Raw genomic sequence first — 26053 nt, 5'->3', positions numbered from 1 at the left:
TGTATTCAAACAAGTATGAGTCAACTCAAAGTGTAAGTTGAGATTTTTCTTGTGTAGTGTCAAACTATCTTTATAGTATCTAGACAAAAATCTGTAGATACTGTGGGAATAGATGCATTCCTGATGAGTGTTTTACCTAGTGAAATCTGTCAAAATAAGCTAATATAGGAGGTTGCCCTGTGTCTTGATCAGGTGTGGTTTTTTTCCCCTGCTGTTGTACTTGCCTGTCAGAATAGGATAGTCTTTTAAAAACACTGCTTATGTTCTCTGCAGTAAGAAATCAATCTTTACTCTCCTATTGTGTGAAGTAATATATAGGCTGAGGAAGCAAAGTATGAAAACAGCTGCACAGGAAAGGGCAGACGACAATTTGCTTAATTGTCTGTATCTTAGAAGTTCCTTTTTTATGGCCCTTATTTCTACTCAGTCATGACTCCCAAGTAATACTTCTGTTTTTTTCCCCTTCTTTATAAGCATGTGAAATAAGCAGATATGAGAGTAAAAGCTTAGCTCATTTTGTTCATTTAGAGGAAAAGATAGGAGCATGCAAAGTGATATCCCAGAAAAATACTTTGAAACATAACATGATTTTTTTCCATGCAAATATAACTGGCACAGATAATGTTTCACTACTGCTGCAGTAAACTTTGTAGACTATTGAGGTGAGTGCTGCTTAGTGATTGATGTGGTATGTTTACATTTTGATTGGTTTAAAGTGCTGTTTATTAGTTCAGTTGTGGAGATGATAATTGGTGTGCAAGTCTGATTCAGGGTAATCTGTCTATTCTGACTATCCCCAGTAAAAAGTTTATTTCATTGGAAATTTAATCTGAGCAGTACAGAACAAACATTTGAAATAGCTAGTTGCATTTTCGTACTCTTCTGTCTCCATTCATTGTCTAAATTTCTGGAAAATATCCCACTTAAAACGGAATCCAGATATCTCTGATTTCACTTCACAAATACACATGTGCTTCCCAGTTTCTGCACAGTGTATCATGAAACTAAGTAGTACAATGTACCTGCCTGCTCAGGTATGAGAAATTAGATGCTTTAAAGAGCTGGAGCTTTTATAAAAATGTGTGTTTGTGAATTTTTAGGTCAGAGCCTAAAAAGAGTCTCTTTCAGATAGGTAAGATTTTTAATGATGTTTTAAGGGTGTCTCCAAGTACAAACTTGTGTTTTGATAAATGTTAACTAAGTAGTAATGAGCTAGAAGGAAGACTCGAAGGAGCCGCTTACTCCAATTCCTTGAGGACCTGGGGAGTGGGGCGGTAACAAACAAAATTACTGATGCTTTCCATAGTAATGTGGATACATACCTTTTTAAATATTCAACTAAATAATTTCTGCCAGCAACAGTTTTTTTCTGTAAATGTAATAATATATCCAAAGAGCAAATGTTTCATCTTTTTAATGGTGAAATGTAACTTCAAATGTACTGTTTTGTGTGGTTTTACTCAGCATATTTTTATTCTTTTTTGTATCTGACGTGCTTAAGAACCAGATGTAAACTTCAGACACTGGAAACTCTCATATCTATTATCAGATGTATTGTAGAAAAATCTAGAGGATTATTGTCTTGTTGATGACTTTTTGTTTATGTACACACTTAATTTTAGCTTGTGTATTGAAAGCAAAGCAGTTACACTTCAGTACTGACATGAAAGTTTCATCAGTTTTGTACCACAGTTATGGTGTCACTTACTAGGAAAATATTACAGATTAAAGTCCTTTGATTTAGAAAGAGACAGGACAAAACAGAATGTGGAATTAAAGCAGACTCCTGGAGAAAAACACAGAGTTCTAATAGGCATTGAAGAGTGAGTGTGTTTAATGCAAGCGTCATGAGAATCAAATGAAATTATCACAGAAACTTCAAGTTCTTGTTCCGTGGTGGTGAGATTTTTTTATATGTGGAGGAACTAACTCATAGTATGTGTTGAGCAATGTTGTATTATTTCGTTGAACTGCAAATTCAGCCCGTTAATTATCTTTAAAAGTATTTTGTATCATAATCATTTTGGTAGCCTCACTCAATAGTCATTTCTGTTTACTATGACAGATTCTGGAAATTCTGGTGAATTTGGAATTCAGCTCTGGATTGATTTTTGATGTGCTAGAAGTACAAGTTAAACTGTGTTCTAAAGCATTTTTAATCCATAAACACAGATATAACTTCTGTAAATGACTGTTTTTGCATAAGCTTCTCTGAGTAATTTCCATTCAGTTCTGCATTTATAGGCTTCTTTGTTCAGTAGCAGGAGGATATTTGGTTCCTCATTTGCATTACTGTGTCTTACAGTCATTCAGCTTTGAGTATAATTAAAGTACTGATGGAATTAAAATAATGCTTCTAAAACTGCATATGTCAGATAGTTACATTTCATAGGCCTAAAACACAGAACATGCATACTCTTTTGCACTTGCTTTTTGTCTATGAACAGATTTTGGTTTTGTATTTTTTTTAAATAGAGGCTCACAGGACCACAGCAGGAGATAAACAGATTAATGCAGAGAAAAACTGCTGTGGATGAGCAAAATGCCCGTTTGAAGAATGAGTTCAGTAACTTGAACCAGAAATTTAAAGATAAAAGCTGAGAACTTAAGGTATATTGACTTGTACATAGTTTTATAAGATTAGCTTTGAAGTAGTTCTTTAAGCAGTGTCAGCCTTTGTGGCACAGAAAGTGACAAGCTTGGAGAAAAAAGAAATGCCTTAGGCCTTGCTGTACCTTACCATTTTCTCACATACCAACTGAGAAAGATGCTTTAAAGCCAAGAATCCAAGCTTTATAACTTTCAGATAAATAGTTAATGATGGAAATGGAGCAAAGAAAGTAGAAGTGTGAAGATGTGGCTTCTTGTAATTAGATTCTGATGGGACTGGCATTATTAATTGATAAAGCTGAGGTCTGGGAGGATATGTCTGTGTGGGTCTCAAAAATAGCTGGGGACAGCATCAAAGGCAGCTTGATCAATTAATGGGCTCTTTGCAAATGTGTACTCATCAAAGCTGTCATCCAGCTAAAAAATATGACCCTTCCACCTGCATGAAAGAGGCCAATAAAAGTACACAGGTGACCTTGGCCATCAAATATAGAAGCTGCTGTGAGGGTAAAACTGCACAGTTTATATTTGCTGATTAGTTCTCACTTTTTTGTTTATCGGCCCTTGTGGTACTGTTCTACAGGACACTGAGGAGTGTGCACAGAAGAAGGAAGAGCAAAACAGAGTGGTTATAAAAAAACTTGGAGGAGGAAAATAAGGGATTATAAATATATGCTGTGCTGACCTGCTAAGTGACTTGGAGAAACTGAGGAAGCAGGAGGCACAATAGAAAAAAGAAATATCTGGCAATAATGCCAGAATAGAGGTATGAAGTGGAATGGATTCCTGGATGTTATTTAAGAATTAACCTCTCTAGACATTTTACTACATGTTATTTTCTTTAAATAGCAAGTTATATATTCAAATCTACCAGTGGGGACTTACATTCATTTACATTCTATCACTTAAGACCCACAGCTTTTTAAAAATTGATGCTGCAAAGCAGGAAACTGACTTCAAATAGTCATCTTAAAATCTAATCATTAAAAAATAAAAGATGCTGTACTTTGAGATAATATATATATATGTGTGTGTGAAAAAAAGCTTTAAAGTATTACCACATTTTTTTCTTGTTTTGTAATTTACTTAGCTATAATCTTGTTGCAGTAAACTTAATCTTTGTTGTCTTGGAAGAATATGTAATTCCAAATAAATTGCGTCCTAGCTTCCAAAGGTCTCTATTCTGTCTGTGAAGTGTCTAATTATTGCTTATAATATATTAAAAAGTTGTTTTCATAGTTTATGATAAGGCGAAAAAAGGAAATAACTGTACATGGTACAGTCTTTTTTATTTAAATGATACTTTTTCTTGTTTTCTGGTGGAAATTGGCTGGTGGTTTTTAAATTCCTCCAAGGAACGAGCCACAGACATGGCTTATCTTATTTCAACAGCTGCTTATATACACATCTAGGTAGTGGATGTGTATACATTTACATGATGAGCATACACTTAGAATGCTGTGTTCTTTTGCATTATCGAAGTACATTCATTGCAATAACTATCTAATTACACCTCACCCTGAAACACCTTTTTGCCTACATAGCAATTTTGGTGATTCTTCGACTTATTGTGGTGATGGAAACTCTTTTGAAAGAGCTTAATTTAGATCTCTTAACATGGAAAATAAAACCATTGCAAATTGACTTCCTCAGACTGGTTATGATGAAAGGATTATAGGGTTCCCAGGACAAGAAATGATTTGTTGATTTTTGGGAGAGAAAAACCTAGTGTGTGCCAAACTGATGGAATAATTTTTATCAAATATAGTGCTTGTAATACTAGACAAGTTATTGAAAATCTGTTACCTGTCCCTTCAGTGAACACAGTCATAACTTTTATATCTCTATCTTCGTACCTGATGAGGCATGCTGATGAATGAAAGAGCTGGGTGACTGTAGGGATGGGAATTAGTAGTGTTGGTATTTCAAGGGGGTGTTACAAACAGGTCAAGTTGATGTCTAGAGTGTAAAAGAGGGTAGGTACTTCTGGGGATGTGTGTTGCCTGAGACAGCCAAGGATATCACAAAGTTGGATTTGCTGTTTACTAATTAGGAAGAATTGGTTAAGAAGATAATAATAATTTGCAATCTTTGCCATAATGACCATGAAGTTTCCAAGGCCAAGACTTTGAGATAGTGGTGGAAGGAAAGCAGTGCTGTACAGCCCTGCAGTTAAGAAGCAGAGTCTTCCACTGTTCAGGGAACTTGTAGGCAGAATCCCGTGAGAAGCAGTTTTGAAGGGTAAAGAGCTCAGGAAAAACTATCATGTCTTAGAGACAGTTGCCTCCAAGTCCAAGTATGGTCCACTTGGGTAAAAAAGTGGATGTCTCAGGAGATCAGCTTGGCTAAACAGAATTCACCGTTAGACTCCAGTGTAGGCTGCAGGTGGAAAACAGTATTCGGGAAGTGGAAACAGTGAAAGCTGTAGAGGTGAAGTTCAGAAACATTATCTGGACACTGAAGAGTGATGGTAACCTACCTGCAGTTCAGAGTTGCAAATAATGACTGATAAAACCAGAATTTCTTGAACTGCTTTATCAGTGAAAGGCTGAACAAGGGAAATGGGGACCAGCTGGGAACGTGCAGATGAATTAATTTCAAAAGTTAATAGATACAGCAGAGGTACTAAGTATTGTCTTTGCTTCAGTCTTCTCCAAGATTTCCCCAAAAGTTTCTGCCTAGAGACAGGCTTCAATGTGAAGTACTGATAGTTTATGTGTTGGAAGATACCTGAGAGAACTTGACTAGTACACATCCATTAGGACAGCCTGAAATGAACTTCATTCAGGGGTGCTGAGAGTTTTTGATGCCTCTTACCCTTTAATTTGGGAGTTGAATCAGCATCTTTTTTGTACGTTTTTCAGTAATAAAGATGCATTTATCATCTTAAAGATGTGTTGTATACAGATGTTATCTATGTTTGTCTCGTCTGTCTTAAAGAGTAAAAAGAATCCTTATCAAAATAAACTAGCCCAACATCACCTTTAAAATATTTATTAGATGGTAGAAACGTGAGATCTAAATTACAGATTGCTTCTTTGGAAAAGTGGTCACCTGTACAAAAGCTGAAGTGGGTTTTTTTTGTTGTTTTTTTGGTTGGTTGGTTTCGGTTTTGGTTTTGGGGGGGGATTAGTTTTTGTTTGGGTTTTTTTTTTTTTTTTTGGGCAGTGGTTGTTGTTGTTTTTGGTCTTTAAACCATTTCCATTGAAGAGAAGTGCCACTTTTCATTTTTTGAAATTGGTTGTTATTGTAACCAACTATAACTGGGTGTAAAATTCAACTTCTTCAAATTGAGAGAAGGGAAAAGCTGGTATGGATAGTTTGTCCTTTTAAAGAACATTTCTTTAAAGCTTTGTCATATTAGCTAAAATCAGAGTGAGACTGGTTAACAGGAGGATACCTGATAAAGTGGCTAAAGGCTAACAATATTGTTTTAACTGTTTGTCTTTCCTGTATGTACATTCATATAAATAATGACAGTGTACAGAGAGTTGACTTAAGTCTGCTTCCTGCCTAAAGTAGTTCTTGAGAACATTTTGTGCTTTTTTTGCGCTTCCCAGAGCTTATATTTCAGCTTTCTATATGTCCTAGAAGTGAAGAAATGGAAAAGTTGTCCATCAGCCAGCTGTCCCCCTATCTAAGAACCACTTAAATATTTAAGTTATTTGATTCTTCTTTAGGTGGAGGTTATTTAAGTTATTGTTTAGTATCAGGATGACTGTATTTTTCCCAAACAAATAACAAAAGGCTTTGTATATAGATTAAAAAACGTCAGTTGGACTGTAATCTAAAAACCTAAATTAGGAGTATTTGTGCTATGTAAATTTTCACGTATTTACCTAACATGTTTACACAACAAACTTTTTTGGCTACTGTATCAACAAGAGGGGAATGTGATAAATTTCATATTATCTTAAAAATGCAGATACTCAGAAATTGAGTGTAAAATACTACAGGTTATTTCATGGTCAAAAATATGGTGTCGATGAAAACATCAACATGAGCCAGCAACGTGCACTTGCAGCCAAGAAATCCATGTCATGAGCTGCATTGAAAGAGGTGTGTCAGCAGGTCAAAGGAGGTGATTTTTCCCCTCTACTATACCCTTATGAGACCCCACCAGGAGTGCCCTGTATAGTTCTGGTGTCCCCAAAATGAGCAGGACAGGTCTGGAGGAGGGCTATGAGGGGACAGGACACCTTCTCTGCAAAGACAGACTGAGCAAGTTGTGGCCATCCCGCCTGAGGAAGAGAAGGCTGTGTGGAGACCTCACAGCAACCTTCTGGGATCTGACTGGGGCCTACAGGGAAACTGGAGGGGTGAGGTGACAGAACAAGGAGGAGTGGATACAAATTGAAACAGAGCAAATTTAAGTTAGAGGTTAGGAAGAAATTCTTCCTTTATGAGGATGAGGAGACACTGGGACAGGTTGCCCAGGGACGTTGCAACCTGACCTTGGCAGTGTTCAAGTCCAGGTTGGATAAGGCCTTGAGCAACCTGACAGAGTAGGGAGATCTCCCTGCCCGGGGCAGAGGGGTTGGACCTAGATGACCTTTCAGATCCTTCCTGACCCAAACCCATGATTCTATTTTAGATTTCAGTATTCGGCTGGGCTTTTGTACATCAATATATAGTATTTATATATTTATATATAATATATAATATTTCAGTAGCTGAGGTATTTGTATTACAAAGTTTTTCTTTCCCTTTTTTTCGTATTCTACTCTTTCAGTAATGCTTTCAAAAAACTTGAGCTTTCAAAATATATTCAAAAGGTTGAACTGATTAATTTCTTAGTTGAAACCAAAAGCTGAAGTCAAATATGTCACAAATGAAGTATTGAAAGGTACTTTTTTTCTAATTTTAAATTCTGCCATTAGATAACTTCTGAAGTTGTATTTATGAGAAAATAATGTGATACATATTCTTTGTATTGTACCCTGCAATGGATGATGGGAATTTAAAGCATTGGTAATGTTAGATTTTTTTTAATCTCTTCCATGGAAAACCTCTGCAACTCTATGGTGTGGCATTAAAAATAGACAAATAGAATTTATTCACAGAATATGTGAACTATAACAATTTTTCTTCTCATATTCAATAAGTTTAGGTGCAGGGAAAAAAAATACTGAAGAGAAACCCTACAATTATTTGTCTGCAAGTTATAAATACCTTATTACACTTAAAAATTTTTATGTGTTGGTATTGAACTGTCTCATGTAATTTTGAATTTTTTCATTATTCAAGGAAAAATTAAGTTTTTCTACCTAGCCTTTGACATTGAATGGTGAGTCATTTGTTGGGTACACCAGGTATGTAGCCTGATATTTGTCAAGAAACAAATTAATTTCCTTCCTCATTCACTTGTGAATTTTGCTATTTCTGTACATCTATGTAACTGTTCTTGACAGGACATGATAGTTCTTGTACAATTTCAAGGAATTTGATCGTAGTACACTTCTGATACATCTGAATACCCAAAAGACGTTTTTATGCAACTTTAAGCAATTCAATTTATTTAGAATTTAATTACTCACTTTTCAGTTACAGAAATATTTCGATACCCTCAGTATTTGAGGTATTGTTGCTGAAAGGGAAAAACGTGTATTTTCTTATTTCTTTAACTAAATCTGTATGTAAATGGAAAACTAATATACTCTTGGCAGTAGATTAGGGATGATATTATACAAGGAGGCTTTTATTTTAAATTATTAATGAATCACGGAATATTTGCTGTACTGAGAATGAGTGATTGCATCTGTGAGTAGCATGATACCAAAGCAAGTCTAACGCTGTTTGCCACCATCTGAAATTCTGTTCTAGATATTACTGTAATATTTATATTTCCATTCTTGCCTCAAAACACTCTGGGGAGAATAGTCATACAAAGCTTCCTAAGGACCGATGTGCTCTTCTAAGGGAACTCTAGCAAGGGTTATGTAGGGATGGAAGTATTGTTTGAGTAAGCTGCCTTCCTGCTGTGTTTCCTGGATACACCTTAGCAGTTTGCTGACTAACTTCTACAGTAGAGTTTACAGTAAAAGGCAGACCTTTGCTTGTTTGCATTGTTTCCAGTGAGCACTTTCAGAATTTTTCTTATATGCTGTTTCTTTTCTTGAAGAAACTATTCCTTGCATTGAATTAGCAGTGCAATATCAGGGCAGATTTAACAAGTAGTCTCAAAAATGAATCTGTACCTATGGTTCTTAGTTCGTATAAACAACAATGTGAATTTTTGTGAGAGCTTAAGGTGATGAATGCATAGCTGCTTTTTTTTTTTTTTTTTTGAGCTTCTACACAGAAAACAATGTTTAATCTGTTCAGTAGTTAAATAGTAGTTTTGCAGAGATTTGATTCAGGATCCTCTTTCCACATCCAGCAACTGAGTTAAGGAAAACTTGGAGTAAAGAAGGGGTGGCCACCTAAAATTTGAAATACTTCTTTTTTCTGGTATTTCACATGTTTCTTACATGCATATATATCTATATGTATTTGCATAGACTGCAGTAAATGTATGCATGTATGTGTGGGCACATCCATATATCTATATACAAAGATAACTTGCATAGTAGATTTTAATTATTTCTTCTTCACTAATGCATTTCAAATGCTTTCTGTGCAGAATTTGGAAACTGATTTAGCGAAGACAAGAGGAGAAATAAAAAGTTTGCACAGTATATGCAGTAACTTGTCATCTCAGGTAGACGTGAAACAGGAAGAACTTTTCCAAAAGGATTGTGATATGGTTGGAGCTAAGTACTTCATAATAACTTTGAGTCTGGATCCTCTCAGGACTGTTGTTCTGCTTACAAAGCAGTATCATGCGTTAGAGATAGTTTTGTGCAACAGTGTGTTTTACCGTCCTATTCACAAGATGTAAGGCTTATGAAAGTCAACCAAGTTTATAGGGACACTTTCTGATACATTTTGACTCTTGATATATCTTACCTGTTTTTGAGTAGTGTTAGACTTAAGAAATTACACTTCTGTAATTTGCATTGGGTCAGAGAACTACCAATCTCTACTGAAAGTAACAAAGTAACAATATGATTAGTGACATCAGTGTTAATTAGAGAGGCTAAACACCCTAAACCTGAAAAAGCTTCAAGCTGAAAAAGCCGAAGTTTAACTTTTTAATTAGAGTCGAATCTGACAACTCAGCAAAAGTCTACACAGACATGTGCTAAAGGTTTAAAGTGCAGTGATACAAGCTTTATCTTACGTCTCACACGCTATTTCTTTACACTGATTCCCTAAGATTAGTGCTGCATTATTGGTGTCTTGGAAAAGAACTAAAGGACAGAACAAATTACATGAATTGAAAAGACTACTGAATTCCATTCCCCAGAATGAAGGTAATGTCAGAAGATAATTGGTAACTCTTAAGTGGATTGTCAGGAAATTGTCAATGTTTTACATCTTAATTCCAGAGGCATACAATGTTTCATTCCTGTGTTAGTTATATAATATTCCCTTCAATATACCTTTAATTTGTGGCTTTGCCTGAAGAGCTGCAGTTGGGAAGTAGAAGTCATTGGTATGGGTACTCCTCTTTACTTTCCAAACACCAATAATCCTTCTGTAGGGAGTCAGTAAGAAGTTTTTTGTGGAAAAAAACCCAAAAACCCAAGAAATATGATTTTTGATGCTTCTGACCTAAACTGTCAACTTGTTGAAATCTCTACAAGGAAGATGATGTCTTTACAAAAAAAAATTTCATGTTTAAAAGGACTAATACCAGTTGGATTTTAAAAGGTCAGTAAGCATGCTAAGCTTATTGGAAAATTGTATTGAAAGAGGCAATCAGTGGAATTTGTGAAATTCAACAACGGACTAATAGAATTTATCTCCTGAAATTACTCTCAGAAAAATATATATGTATGAGGACTGGGGACAGCAAAGAAGGCATTTTAGAGTTAGGTAATCAAGTTTGCAAAGTTACTGCTTGCTGGTTTCAGCTTAGGATATTTCAATGAGTTGGCCAAATCTTTGAACTTCAAATTTCTCAAAATGTATTCTTTGCTATTCATTGCAAATTAATTGTAGAATTTTTAGAATTTGGCACAAACACCGCATTAAAATGTGGAGTTAAAATGAGGACATTTTTTAACATAAGGTCTGAACATGAGGTAATAAAGAGCTGAACACCATATTTACTTTAAAGTGAAGTCTTCTTCTGTGTTTTTCCATATAATCAATCCTCTAAATTTATGGAGAATTTATGACAAACAGGTCGATAAATCAATTCTGTGTGCTTTAATGTTTTCCTTCCTAGATACTTAGTGGTATTGCATTAAGTAATAGTATTTTTCAATATCACAAGTATGTGAGTTATGCTTCACATGTCTGCATGTATATCAGTATCAATATAATTAGTTGTCTTCTAACTTCTGTCTGCTAATCTTTCTCAATGAACTTCAGCTACAAATTTCTTGTTGACATTTCTGTTATGAAGAAAGAAGGCTTAAGCTTATATTATGTAAATTCAGTTTCAGTAGTTAGCAGTACAGACTAAGAATTGCAAATATTCTGTATTTTAGAGTATAGAATACTTAAATTTCTCCTTATCTTCCTGAGATGTCAGTATGTAGAGAAAATTAACTTTCAGTTGTTTCTCAATTGTTGTGGTTTGAAAACAAACTGAGTGAGAGGCTCCAAGTCAGAAATACAATTTAATGAGAAGAAAAGGGAAAAAAAATTAAATAAATGCAATAATACAAAAAGACCACTGAAGGAGTCAGAATACAACCTGAGCAGGGTGATGGAAGCAGTCTGAAGCAGTGATCTCGTAGAAAGGTCTGGTAGCTCTGGTCCTCTGGGAATCCAGTGGGTGAGGGCTGCCTGTACTGTCCCAAATCCCAGATTGTATCCAGGTGATAATGCTTGGCCCCTCCTCCTGGGCAAAGCATCTCACAATGGGATGATTAGTCATACAGTGGGTCCTTGATGGCCCATTAAAGAGAGATAACTCCTGGGGGGAGTTATTTATGAATCCTGCAGCAAGGCATTGATGGGCCATTAACAGAAGGCACTCCAGAGGGAGGGGGGTTTGGGAGGAACCCTGCTCAAACAATTGGATTCATCAGTTCATGAAGATGGTGATAGAACATATCCTATACTACAACCCTGGACATCAATGAAAAAAAAAAAAAAAAAAAAAAAAAGGCAAAATTATACACATCTTTGTAACAAAAAGACATTTAAGTTAAAGTAACAGCTCCTGAGTTAAAGGGAAAAATCTCGGTAGAAAATGAAATCTTTCCATCTTCTCATCTTACTAGGCCAAAGTCTTACAAACATGTTGATTTTATGATTAAAGCATTTAAATTTTCCTATTTATGGTAACTGGTTTTTAAAATCCATTTAAAATTTAGTCTTATGAAAGTATCACATTGAATGCTTGGTTGTCATTTGATTCTGGTAGAAAATTCTTTGACAAATAGTGTGGAAAATACCAGATCCTCCTTAGTATCTTCAGTTTCTCATCATCAATTTCAAACTTTAGAGCTGAAAAAGACAGAATGGTTTCCAAATGTGTCTGTTCTCCCCAGTGCTCTGTCTCTCTGCTGCCTTCCTACCTTCCCCACCCTCTCATTCTGTGAAAACAAAGCAGGAACAGAATTGAAATAATTGGAAACAAGCTCTAGAAGAAGGAAGAAAGTAAGACAACTGGCTTCCTTTACTTGGTGTCTTCTTTGATATACAGCATAAGCAGATTCAGAAAAATAAGTCTTCTGCTGACACCTTGTAATACTGTCTGAAATTTTTACACTATGTGCTAAGTTCAATTGGAGAAGGAGGCCTCCAAGGGAATATGTACATACTGGGCTAGTACTCTGTTCTTGTGCATTCACAACTTCCTGTGTTGTGCATATCTCTCAGTTTGTTGGCAAGAGCTTTTTTTAGTTTAACAGTCGATGTGTCTGTAGACATCAAGACAATTGTTTTCTTCAGTAAATTAGCAGAGATCAAACTTTGAAGAAATACTCCAGTGCAACTCTGGTTCTACAGAATAACAAGGGTTTTTGAAATATACTGCCATGTGTCAGTAAAAGTCTACCACGTAATATTGAGGTGTGGAAAATAAATTTTCTAGGACCAGTGAACAAATAGTATCTACAGGATACATCCTGCATAGTGGATGCCTTCAAGAAGCCATTACTTTTCTTTCTTGGCTTAGTTTTTGCAGTGTTCTTTACATCACTGGGTTTAATTTCAAACTTCTGAATTACCTGTGAAATGCTTTTTTTTTTTGTTGTTTTTTTTTTCTCTCTCTCTGTATTTTTCATTTTTTCATTAAATATAGATTTTCTGGATCTCTTTAGAGTTCATGGTAATCTGTCCATTTTCATGTTATCAAGCTTGTTGATTTTTGCTTTAAAATTGTGCTAAATACCAGGGTCTAGAACTCTGTGGTCTGACACAGAGCTCTGGTGGAGCTCTGAACATCAAACTGGAGAGGTTTACTTGATTCACTGAGGCTTGAACCTTGCTGTCACAAGTATCCAGGAAATATTAGACTGTTTGCAAATGTAGTAAAATCTATTCTAAAATGAATTTTAATTTCTTGCCCGTGTTTTTAGTGGAAATATGGGTCATGACTTTGTTCCTTTGATTCCTATCTAGTCCAAATCTATCTCTGATTATTTCCAACTATTTTTTTCTGTAATAATGTTCTTATTTTTACTCCACCACCCTGCGTGCCCCCACCCTTGCCACCACCAAGTATGTCCAAGAATGGAGGCTCTGCAACATCTTTGAGTAGACTCTTCCAGTGTTTGGCCACTTTCAATGGATAAAAATATTTTTACTGCATTTAACTGGTATTTCATCTGCTTTTATTGGTGCTTCTTGCCTCTTTTCTGGTCACTGAGCACCACTTACAAGAGTCCGTCTGCATTTTCTTTCTCGACTGCCATCAGCTATTTATAGATGTTGACAGTTCAGTTGTCACTGAACTTTTCCTTCTCCAGGCTGAGCAGCTTTCCCAGCCTCTCTATGTATAGTAGATGCTGTAATACTTGAATCTTTGTGGCCCTCCAGCCATGTTGATGTTTCTCTTGTACTGGGGAGCCCAGAACCGGACACAGCACCAAGATGTGTCTTAAAACTTCTGACTAGAGGGGAGGGATCACCTCCCTTGCCCTGCTGTTAACACTATCCTCTGTGCAGCTCAGGATGTCATTGGCATTTGGTACAAGGCCACTTTACTATCTGGTGTCCATTCGGGTGTCCACCAGGATCCCCGGGTCATTTTCTGACAAGGTTCTTTCCAGCTTGTCTGTTCCCAGATTGTGCTTTTACACAGGAATTTTACCCCCCAGGGGCAGTAATTTGCAGTTGTCTTTGTTGAACTTCATGAGGTTCCTGTCCAGGCCTATGTGTGCAGACTGTTAAGGCCCTTCTCTGTGGCAGCCAAAACATCTGGTCTGCCATCCCCGTTTTTTTGGTGTCATCAGCAAGGTTGCCATGGAGCATTCTGTCACATTGTCTGGGTTATTAATGGAGATGTTGAAAAGTGGTGGCCCTGGTGTTAGCCCCTAGGCTACCCCTTTAGTGCCTTGCTTTGAATTGGACTTTGCATCTTGATGACCTTTCAAGCCCAGTAGTTTTACTAGTTGAAGGGAACTTTACTGTCCACCTCTCTGGCCTATATCTCATTAGTTTGTCTATAGCATTTTATGTGCGACCAGGTAAAAAGTCTTACTACAATCAAAAAGAACAACAGCTGGTGCTCATCCCTTACACATTGAGATAGCAATTCCCTCAGAGAAAGCTGCCAGGCCAGTTAGTTAGAGCATGGTTCTAATAACATCAAGGTTGTGGGTTCAGTCCTCTATGACCTATTTACTTAAGAGTTGTACTTGATGATCATTGTGGTCCCTTTCCAGCTCAAAATAATTCTATGAATCTGTAAATATTATTTCCCTTACGAATCCCACTGATCATCTTCTCCATTACATGGTCCATCACCTTTGCAGAGACTAAGATGTAGTTGGACTGCTGTAGTTTCCCAGAACCTTCTTTTTGAACATAGGCCTTCATAAAGAACCTGTATCTATGCATGGCAGTGCTTCAGTCATGTGAGTTGTTCCAACTTGTCTCTGTGACTTCACTGAGTCCAGAAGGTGCAGACGTATCTCTCACTCCTCCTGTTGTCTTCCATGGGGATGTGCTGTGTCCATTTGAGCAGCAGCTTCAGATAGACACATGGTTGTGCTTATTTTCCAGTGTGTGAAAAATCACACTGTAAAAGGCCAGTTTCTACAAGGAGACAGGGGAGTCCTGCAAGACTCAAAGGCAGAGAGTCCACTAGGCTATGTCCCTATGGGGTCTGTCTTGGGGTTTTGGAAGACACGGCCTCCTTTTATCCTAAACTCCTGACTGCGTATTACCCTCCCCCTTTCCCTACTGGCTGATGTACTAGGAAGTTACCACCTTCCTGAATCAGTTACTATATATTCCCCCTGTAAGTTGTATCTCCCCCACCGTCATCAGGCATTGCATGGCCATTAAAATTAGCTTTAAGCACATCATGGCTGGAAAGTTAATACATAAGTCTATTAAGCCTGCACATTTTCCCCTGAAGTTCAGCCTGCACTGGATTCTGCAATAAACTTGGGTGGCTTTGTATTCCTGAAGACCCCCACACCCAGAACTTGACTGATTCTTTCAGATTGGGTTGTTTGTGAAGAAATTGTCACCAATTTTTACTGTCACCATGATGACTCTTAACCTCTCTCATACTATGAGCACTCCGTTATTTATGTGCATAAAGTGGACATCCTCCCTGAGTATTTTGCTACTCATCGCAAGGTGTTTTCTGCCCATATCTACCTGTCTGCTTTTGCCTGCCAGGTCCAGGCTACAGCTCTCTCACTTGTCATTTCATCAACATCTTTGATCCCTGCCATTCCTAGTTTAAAGCTCCCCTCGTTGATTTGGCTCATCTGTTATCAAATGTGCTAATTTATGTATATTTATTTGTATTGCACATTGGTACTGAATAAGTTAAGGTTAAGTTAATAGGGTTAAGCCTTACTGACTTAATAGCCTGGTAAGGTTAGCATAATTTCCATATTGGTCTGTAGAAATGAAATAAAAGAAGGGTCCCCATTGACTTACAATGTAAAAATAGTGCCTCATTCACCAAAGATAAAAGCAAGTCAAAGTACAAGTATAAATAAATAAAGTTTGATTTCTAAAATATATTGTAATGGAACTGTGACTGCATTTCCTTACACTTAAAAAGCCTTGAATTTAACGTAAGCAAGCATGGTAATCTGTTCTGACTGTGCTGTGGTTCTTGTGTGGCTGTAAGATTTAGTTTCCCTGTTCCACTGCTTCCCCTTAAGGATATAACTGGAAGTCTGATAAAGTAAAAAAAAAAAAAAGATTCCCATTGACCTTAATACACTTTGTGGGCAGACCATTAGGGAACACATAATACTGCATTCTCGGGTGACAGACACAGATAACTGCATTGATGTTTGCATACAAATTAAAGAACAGCAATATAGTAGACTGGCCTTGAGGATTCAACCTTATCCTGTTTTTCACTATACAATAAAATGAAGATCGGATTGGAGAACTTGTGAAAAATTAATAAAATCTGTGTTTTAACTGCAGTGAGAAGATGTGTTATTTTCTACTATATGCATATGGTCAGGGAAATTAAAGAAGTGATTGGAAGCTTGTTGTACAGCTGTCAGAAAGCACTGGTATATCACTGCGTGCATATTTCTGCTTCTGTTCTTCTGAACAGAAGTAAATTAGTACATATGCAATACATACTGCAGTTGCACTTTCTTCAGTCAGAAGTCTTTAATGTATCTCTACCCTTGTTAACTTGTTAACTTTGAACTATTTTTTATTTCATTCAGAACAGCAGGACAGTGTTAAGTCCTTGTAAGCATGGTTAGCATCTCCTTAAGTGTTACCCTTTGTTGCTGTGTTAACAGACTTTCTAAAATGGTGCTTTTTAACAACATAAAATTGTCCAACTGTCATATTGTACATGTAATTTGAATTCCTATATCATTTTTCATGTGTATCTATATTGAATAATCATTCACTCACAAACCCTAATGAGTGGCATAGGTTTTTTAAAACAATTTTTGTGGACTTCCCTTAAAATTATTTATTTGTCATTCTGTGTTTTCTCTGGAAGAAGACAATGAAGTTGATATTGCTGCTTACCTTTTGTACACTAATCTTTGCTGGATATCTCCAGGAGCTCTAGAAAAATGCAATGATGAGTCCTGTTAATGACAATTCTAGTCACAGAAATGTTACATATGTGCTAGAGGTTATAGAGACAGTCTTATGAGGAAGTAAGGAAGAAAATTAGTTGGACTGCTAAATACATATTTTGGTATCTCTATGTAATACTAGTGTGAAATGTGCTTGTGAATTAAAAGGGAATTAAGTAGAAAATATATAAACAGGGATTAATACATTCATCTGTACTTTTAATATATGTTGCAGAAAATATTAGAAGTTTTAATTATTGTTTATAGTAAGTGTTACAGTACTTTGATCTTAATTTAGAAAATTCATCAGTAGTACAGTAAAATTATCAAGAAAGCTGATTATACTAGATCTATGCTCTGGTTGCATTGCAACACCGTTCCTATTATTGTCTTTATAGGGCTTTTATTATGTTATATAATACCAAAGTTTTTGCTTACTTTGTTTATGGTTGTTGTGATGTGCCATACCTGCAGACAAGAAGTAGTTTATCAGCAAACATATTCATGTGTCTAGGGAGTTGATGCATTTCAGAAAAAAAGCTTGCTTCACACATACTTTGCAAGTTCAGGAAAATGTTTTTATCTTTTTCTGATTGTTCTAGGTAAAAAAAAACAAACATATTTACAGTTGATATGTTCTATGTATTTTACATTTTGATTCTCACTGTTAAAGAGTTAACTGAATATTGACTAGAAAAAGATGAAGTAGTGAAAATTTATTTATTTTAGTTAAAGCATTACAGGGAAATAGAAAGGCATTCCATTTTGAAAGTTAAGTGTTTTGTAGATACTTCTCAAAAGTGTATGATAAATATTTTATATTTAACTTACAGTGTTTGTAAGGCAATTGACAGAAAAATAAATTAATATAGGAACCTCATTTTCTGCAATAAAATTATTTGCATACAATTTTTAAACAGAGGTCATTGCTCTTTTTCTTAATTTCTCTTTATTGATTGTTTTGCGCAGGAAAGAGTTGGAGGAGCTACAGAATCCTCACAGACAAAATGTTGAAGATACAACACAGCAGGCTGAGCTGATAAAGCAGCTAGAGGCCCTCAATGCTGATAAACAAAAAGTACTTCAAGACCAAGAATATCTCACACAGCTAAAACAACATATCAAAAAGTATGTTATTCTGCTTTATGATCATACGGTTCATTTTAATATCCATCTATACAATATCGATGCACATACTAATCAAACTCTTTCTAGTGTTGCATCTTCTAGATCTCTGGCTTTCTATTATTGCCGAAATATAGTTGAGTATCCGAGTTTATTGGCTTAATTGCATACCAGCATGTATGGTCCCTTGCATACATTGAAATGATCAGCCTTAAAAAAATTAAGATTTCATTGCATTGGAAGAAAATAGGATGGAATTGCCAAGCGTATAAATTTCTGTATCTAATTTGGTGTTAACTGTGTTTTTCTGCTTTCTGTTTTGGAGGACAGGAGCTTTCAATTACTACATTCTCCAAATAGATTTTCAAAGTTCAGGGGAAGATATTCTTTTCACTAAACAAAGTATTTGTATGAATCACAAAGAATTTTAGTGTTTTAAGATACAAAAACCTGCTCTATAACAATTAACCGGAAAAAAAATTTGCTATAATACCTTTTGAAATGGCTAGCTAGTTCACAAAGTTGGCACAATACATACATTTGCAGAACAGTTTTATGGTTTTGGTGAATGTCAGAGAAAATGTTCACCCTAATGATCTGTCAAACATGCAGTACTCAGAGCTTCTTTTAGGTTTATGAAATTATATATGTTTTTCAATCTGTAAGAAATATAGAAGATACATTTGCTTTGTTTTTAGAAAGATAAGGAAGAAGGCAAGGAAGAATTTCTATAAACAGTTTTCACAACTTTCTACTATCTAGCAACTGCTTTCTGAAGTTGTGTATTGCCAGTGCTTCTTCCCAAAAATTTTTCTTCCCTTTATCTTACTTAGAGTGTGCAGTTTGTAATAAAATTGTGAAGCTAGGGCTGAGTCAAACTGGATTCAGTACTGGGTTTCTAAAGATGTGTTTGGTTAGCATTTTATAGCTCATTGTGCCTAGCACATTCTTGTCTACTTGATTTGTGATCTTGTATCATGTGATGTGGTTTGCTAAGGTAATTATAAATTTTGTGGAATACCCGCATAAAGAGCTGCTGCATATAAAAAGGAGTGGAAAAAAACCCAAACAGCCTAGAAAACTCTGCAGTATATTTGACTGCAGTAATGATAGATATTAAATAGTTTCTCATTGCAATAGTAGTTCAGTCAAGCTACAGGTAGGCTTTCTATCAAAGTTGTTCAGAACATGTACAAAGCAAATTCTGTCCATGTACAGAATTTAACTATCTGGGGCAGGACATTTCATAGAATGAAAAAAAAGAGAATAGAGGCGTCAGGAATTGATAGGGTTTTTTCCCATTCTCTAGTCAATCCTTCTGAAAGTGTTAAATGGATCCTCAGAGTCACTCAAAAAAAAAAAAAAAAAGGAAAGGCACTATGACGTGTCTTCACTGGTGTCTATAAAATCATATTCCTCTATACATTCTACAATAATACAGTATGAAAGAAAATAAAACTGGATTTTCAGGAGACTGTTTTAAAGCATGAAAAAACTCTTTATAACGGTTACTTTACCTTGCACAGTTAAGATTTTGCCAGTATTTCTTTGGTGTGGAGTTTGAGCTGTCCTGTGAAAAATAGTTGCTCAAGCAATATGTAAAATTGATGGGTATATTGATATAGTTATAGGGTCAAGCCACTTCTAATCTGGGCTTGTTTGAATATTTAGGATTGCTTTAGAAAGCTGGTTCACAGTTCTTAGTCAGTCATAGGCAGGACTTAAAGCTTCTGCCTATCTCACCTTACAAAAAGAATAGTGTTGTTTAGAAGATTAGCCCTAATTTTTGATAGCTGCTGAATACTCCCAACTTACAAAAGACTCTAAAATTTTCTGGTTTGGAGATGTTGAATTCAATATTTTTTAACGCAAAGGAGTAAGATCTCTTAAACTTCTTAAATCAGCAAAAGTTGACTCAGATCTGCGGAAAATTACTGTTGTGGAACTGCTAAGTTGTCTTTTTGTAAAATATAAAAAAATATGGAAACAGAAAAAAAGAAAAAGAAATGAAAAAAGGAGTAAGTGAAGTTCCTGAAGTCACAGTGGAATAGAGCTGATGTTTGTGGCAAATTGAGTTGAGAGAACTTTGGAAGGGGAAAGGAATTTCTTTATCATGACAGTCCTGTTCTGGTATTTCATATCAGAACTGTATAAAACAGCCAATTCTAATCACTTTCAAGTAATGTGGATTTTTCAAATCACAAGATATGCAGTCCTACCAAAGTCACAGCAGGTTTTTGGAAAAATCAGCATCTATAGAAATATTATAAATGTCTGTTTCTTTTGCTTGAATTTGAGAGGCACAAACTATTTGCAGACAAATCTGTGTTTTGTTTGTCTTCCCTGCACTAATAATATGCAGTCTGCAACAGCTAGATAAGGATGTGTAAGCTATTCCACAAATATAGTCACAAAGGAGTATTTTCCTGCTTCTTCAAATGGCATTGAGCCTATCAGCATGTACATCCTATGATATATTGTCCCTTACAGCAAGATCAATGACCTCTCTGTTAGTGGTCAGATTGGTACTATGTGCTGTAGCTCATAGTATGGGTGGCTCACATATTCAAAGTTCATTTAAAACAGGGTGGCATTGAGAAAAACAGGTCTTCGTGCTGATGTTAATGTGTAGTATGAAACAGTATGCTGAAAAAAAGAAAAAAAATATTTCCAGTAAATCTCAGGCCATAAACTTGCTTTGAATTATGTATAAATTTATTGAGGACCACAGATTTTCAATTCTAGCTATAGTGAGTAGCATGTAAAGATATTTAATCTGTTTAATCAAGTTGGGTTGACTTCACATACATGTTTTCTCTAATTTTTAGATTTTAAGAATGCTGTGTTCTACAATAACTCCTTTACATTAGAGCTTTTATGGAAAGAAATTGATGTCTGTTTCATATTGCAGCTGTAGTTCATATTCTCAAGGATAGAGAATATTTTTCTAAAATGTGTAGCATCTGCTTTAGTGGTCCCAAATGCTCTGGGGACTTCATTCCTATGCTGGATTTAATGAGACTCAATAGATTTGTCCTCACCAACAATTTCAAGGTGGAGAGATTTCAATCAATACTAGGGATAATAAGACAAGAAGAGATTCTGAAGTCCTTCGCCAGCTTATCACAGTTTTCTGAAATTTACAATTTAAGACATTTGTTTTTATAATGCAGTACTTTTGCTTGATCTGATGTGGCCTTTGGATGCATGTTAATTATAACTGATTAAAAGTCTTTTAGTGGAAGGCCTTTTTAATGGAGTGGAAATACCATTGTCATTCAACAGGAAATGATAATTCATGTCCTGGAACTCAGCTGTCAGGTAGAGAATACTGTAGTAGTAGTACCGTGCATGTCTGTGGATGAAGAAAAGCATTGTGCAGTAGTTAGTCTAATTAGACTCTTTAAATTTAGTAATTAGAAAGCACAGTAAGAGTTTCCAGTTATGAGGCATCACAGAAATCTTCATCAAGTACATCAGCAAGTAGATATAAATACGAACGTGACAGATACATTTTCAAATGTTAATTTTGTACCTGCATTTGTCTTTGCTAGTCCTTCTCATGGTGTCTTGTAGAAGTAGTTTGCTTTCTCTCAAGCCTGAGAAATTCTCATCACATCATCAAGTCGCTTACATAATAAGGTTGTTTAACACTTCCAGTATGTTTTGTAACTGCAGCAACTTTAGGCATGGTTAGAAATAAATGTGCTTATATAAACAGTATTAAATTCTGAAAATAAATAGTAAACCTCTATAAATCTGTATATGCTAGTGATAGCGATAGTGCAGGTTCCTATTCAGATTAGAATAAAGAGCCTGAGTTTTTCACACATAATAACTACATGTCCAGTCAAATATGCTGGGGGCCACATAAGTAATAAGTGTATTGTCATTTTCATGTCAACTTTGGGGAGGTTTTGAGGAACTCAGGCCTTTAACAGATTCCCACACTTTAGTTCAAGCTCAGATACTGTTTTCTATTGTTGGAAAGTGTATTAATTAAAGAAATCTTTGTTTCTTGTGTGCTAAACACCAGTACACTTGGTGACATTCTAGCAGGTAGATTTTGGCATCAGATGTGCCTGTAGGTTGAAGTTGAAGAAGTCCTGGGTAGACTGAGTCTCCTAGGGTGATATTAAATTGTGCACTCACAGGCAGTGATTTTTATGCTTGAAAGACCTTATACTGATATTCTTAGACCACAGCAGTTCCTGTGTGTAATGATGTAGACAGATATCTGCAGAATATTCAAGTATTTAGGAGAGGAAAGATTGAATGGAAATTAAGATAAAATATCATGTATGTGCTGTATATGGTCCCTCTGGACTGTCTCTTCGCCTTCACCCTGGAGTTTCTTCAGCTGATTTCTGCTCTTGTTTAAGTTCTCATGAAAGGCATAGGTTGTGACATGGATTTCTGCAATGGTGCTGTAATAATTTCCAGTATAGTTTTACTGTGTCTTAATTTAGACTAACTTTTAAAAAATTTATGTCATTACTATGTGTTCAATTTTACTTTATGTTTGGATTAATAAACAACTAGATGTGGTACTTAGTGCTATGGTTTAGTTGACATTATATTATAGTTGACATTTGGTCAAAGGTTGAACTTGATAATTTTCAAGGGCTTTTCCAAGCTTATTGATTCTATGATTCTATTTACTTTGCTCTCTGTAATATAGTATTTATATTTTATAGGGTGAGCATTTTGGTAAAACATTTAATGTAGAAGAATACTTGTTTTATAAACAGTGCATATATATGGTTACTGTTACATTTTTTAGATGGCTCTACTTTAGTGTTACTTCCTCACCCAAAATTCTGAAGGAGGTCTCCCAAATGACCCTACTCTGGTACTTCAGTTTATATCATAGAAAAGTTCATGACAATATAAACTAAATACCTTTTGGATCATGGAAATGGAAGGTCCACCCTGGCTGTTAGCTGGCATTTAATGCATAAGAGCAATCTAAACCTACTTTAAAATACATCCTGCACACTTGTTAGTGTTGGTAATTGGTTTCAGCTGCTGAATCTGCAGATATTTTTTTCCAGTTTCACTACAATTCTGGTTAACATACCATCCAATAAATAGCATGGGTTGATTATTTAGTTTTACTACTTCTTTTTTTTTTTTTTTTTTTTTAATTTCTCCGCTTTCCTTGGTCTGACCTGATATTTTTGCCATCACACATATTCAGTATATGTCAGTATTTCCTTACCACACCATTATGAGGCTATAAAATGTTTTCCAATATGTATGGGTGGCTGTTATAGTTCCATCCTTTGCTTCTGGAAGTCCTGGCTTTGGTTTGGCATTTTTTGCTTACTCGATAATATTTATGTTTTCTGTTTCAAGTAACTCTTCAATGATGTACCAAAAAATGTTTTCTGATGAAGTCAGTAAATCAATACAGGAAATTGTTAGGATAGCTGAGAAATATGGAATACTTTTTTTTTTTTTTTTGTATAATTCAGCTAAATTACTTACCCTTTATGACTGATGAATAATACTCTAGTGTCATACAGACTAAACTTATTACAATGAACTGATATCTGATACCTTTAATCTTTTCTCATTTGTTTTATGTATCTTCACTTGTAGTGATCTAAGCTGCCTGTTGGAGAAAGGACAGCTATAACGTGTTAAGAAGAAATTCTCAATTTACAGTCAGTCAATAATTTTTGCAGAGCACTTGTGTGTTGCTTACTGGTGCTGGTTTTTTTTTTTTTTTCCACTATCAAATGTCATAAGATGTTGTAAGGAATTATTTAAAATGTATTGCTTTTTATTTTTGTCTTATAAACAATTTTTTTCTTATAAGTTTCTTGGGAATTAAAAGGTTTACTGGGTACATCTCATGTCCTGTTCCATTCAAGTGAAGTGTAATCGTTCACATACATATAGTCAAGATTCCACTGTTCTCTTCTGTGAAGTTTGCCAGTTCTGAGATAAGTAGAATAAAATATTTTTGGTTTTCATTTGGATATTTTATGCAATGTACTGTCTCTAGTCCTCTGATCTCTGTTTTACATCCTATTTCTATACACCTGACTTTGTTAATGGCTGACCTGTTTCATTGTGCTGTGGAATTCTGAATATTTTGGAATGTGCTTACTGCAGTTTGATTAAATATGGTGCCTCTTCTAAAACTGGGTCAGAAATTAGGATTAAACCCAAAATAATCCAATGTAAATATTAAGTATTTATTTGATCTACACAACAGAAAAAGAAGCAATGAGGAACCAAATGGAAATTTGGAAGCTTTTTTGGTTATCTGCATTATTTTGTGACGGCTTATTTTTATTTTTAAATTTTCTGATGTAAATTCCTTTAAAAAAATCTGAATATTATCAAATATTATTAAATAGTACATTGGTGTTATTTAAAAAAGTATATAAACCATAGTTTAAAAAGATGAATGGTTTTTACATATAGATTTAGCTAGTTTTATACTTGAACATGTTTTTTGTTAGTACTGTTTTCAAAGCAGGAAAAATTGGAAAAGTTTATGCAAGTCAAAAGACATGCTATTTGTCTTGTCCTGACAAATGCTGACTACCAAAAAAAACCATTAGCTACATTAGGGAATATAGCTGCCAACTAGGAAAAAACATATTTTTGATGTTCTCCATTCATCTTACTAGGATGCTACCTTTCAGATACTATAATTATAACCACTTAAGTACTGCTAGTAATAAAACAGGCAAATTGTCATACCAGTATGATCTAGCTAATGAGCTTATATAGTTATAGCTAGAAGTAACTGTGTCTTGATGTTCCATTCATTTGGAAGGACATTATATGGTTTTGATAAATGAACTGTTTATTTTCTGTGAGATACTTATTTCCATAAGAAATTGGCTAATCTTGAACTTGCACTTCTAGAGATGATGTAAATAAATATAAATATAAATATAAATATAAATATAAATATAAATGAAAAATCCACCAGGCACAAAAATTTCAATGCAAATATTTAATCACTTGGACTCATTTGAAATATCACTCTATCTGGATTTTGAATTAATTTTGCCTGAGAGACATGGTCTCTGATCTGCCTTGGAAAAAGGCAAGAAGTAATTCACTTTTTCCTGTATGGATTTTGAGAGCCCATGGGACTAGAAAGTGATAGGAAGAATGAAAGGCTGATTATTGTTTCCAAATTTTTCACAAAATGTTAGTTTCCTAGTGTAGAAGTTGTGATTTTTTTTCAAAGGCTTTAATTACTAAGTGAAAGGAAGGAAGACTTTAATTCCTAAGTGAAAGGACACAAACAAATGAAAGGGAGAAAGAATAGCATCATTTAAATAAAAGTGACAACACAAAGGGTACAGCATTCTGCTGTAAGAAGTATCTCAAATTTTGTTAACATGCAGTCTTGCTCTGGGTGAAAGGCTAAAGTGTGCCTTTAGGGAATATATCTTAATGCTTGTTTTTGACAGGATTTTGATTTCCCATCACGGCCTTTACTATCCAGTATAAATTTCAGAAAGGTAATGATTATTGTGTTGGGTGCCCATCTGGGGTTTCTGGAGGAGAAATAAACAGTGATTACCTTCTTCTGACCTATTAGATAACCAGAATTCTGGTAATTTGTGAAATTCTGAAGTCGGGAGTGTTTAAATACCTTCTGACTCATCCATTTGTCTCTTGACTGCAGCATGGGAATACAATGGGTTTGGAACAGAAGCTTGGTTAAGACACCAAAGCAGTGTGGACACTTAGTAGTTTTCTGATTACAATTTTTTTTTCAGTCTTTCCTAAGAAGAGAAGCTGGTTTAAGTGCAATTTTGTTTCTGCTATGAAGTACTGATTTCTTGAGCATGTTCAGATTAATGCCTTGCTGAAAGTTCAGCCTATGCGACATGCTTACAGGCTGTTGATACAGTAATATATCTTCTTCAGATGCTGAGTATCTAGGAGTGTAATACATCCGTGTTGCATGTGTTAGACTCTTTTCTGGGTTTCAACTTTTCTTGCTGTTCAGATTACATTGAGTCAGACAAAAATGAGTCTTGTAGTGTTGGCCTTGTTACCAAGAATCTCTCTATTTTCTTCCATTA

General features: G+C 35.3%; 1 protein-coding gene across 1 annotated transcript in view; it reads left to right on the top strand.

Annotated features, from left to right (window-relative positions):
* CNTLN (centlein) overlaps positions 1–26053 on the top strand; it is a 168571-nt gene that overhangs the window by 27235 nt on the left and 115283 nt on the right. Inside the window, 5 exon segments of the mRNA XM_066338871.1 lie at positions 2476–2610; positions 3194–3376; positions 9233–9366; positions 17832–17956; positions 17959–17990. Coding sequence (XP_066194968.1) covers positions 2476–2610; positions 3194–3376; positions 9233–9366; positions 17832–17956; positions 17959–17990 — 609 coding nt within the window.

This window comes from Sylvia atricapilla, chromosome Z (genome assembly GCF_009819655.1).
Source record: "Sylvia atricapilla isolate bSylAtr1 chromosome Z, bSylAtr1.pri, whole genome shotgun sequence".
Taxonomy (NCBI): Eukaryota; Metazoa; Chordata; class Aves; order Passeriformes; family Sylviidae; genus Sylvia; species Sylvia atricapilla.
Note: the sequence above shows the minus strand (reverse complement) of the source record. Positions and strands in the feature narration are given on the sequence as shown.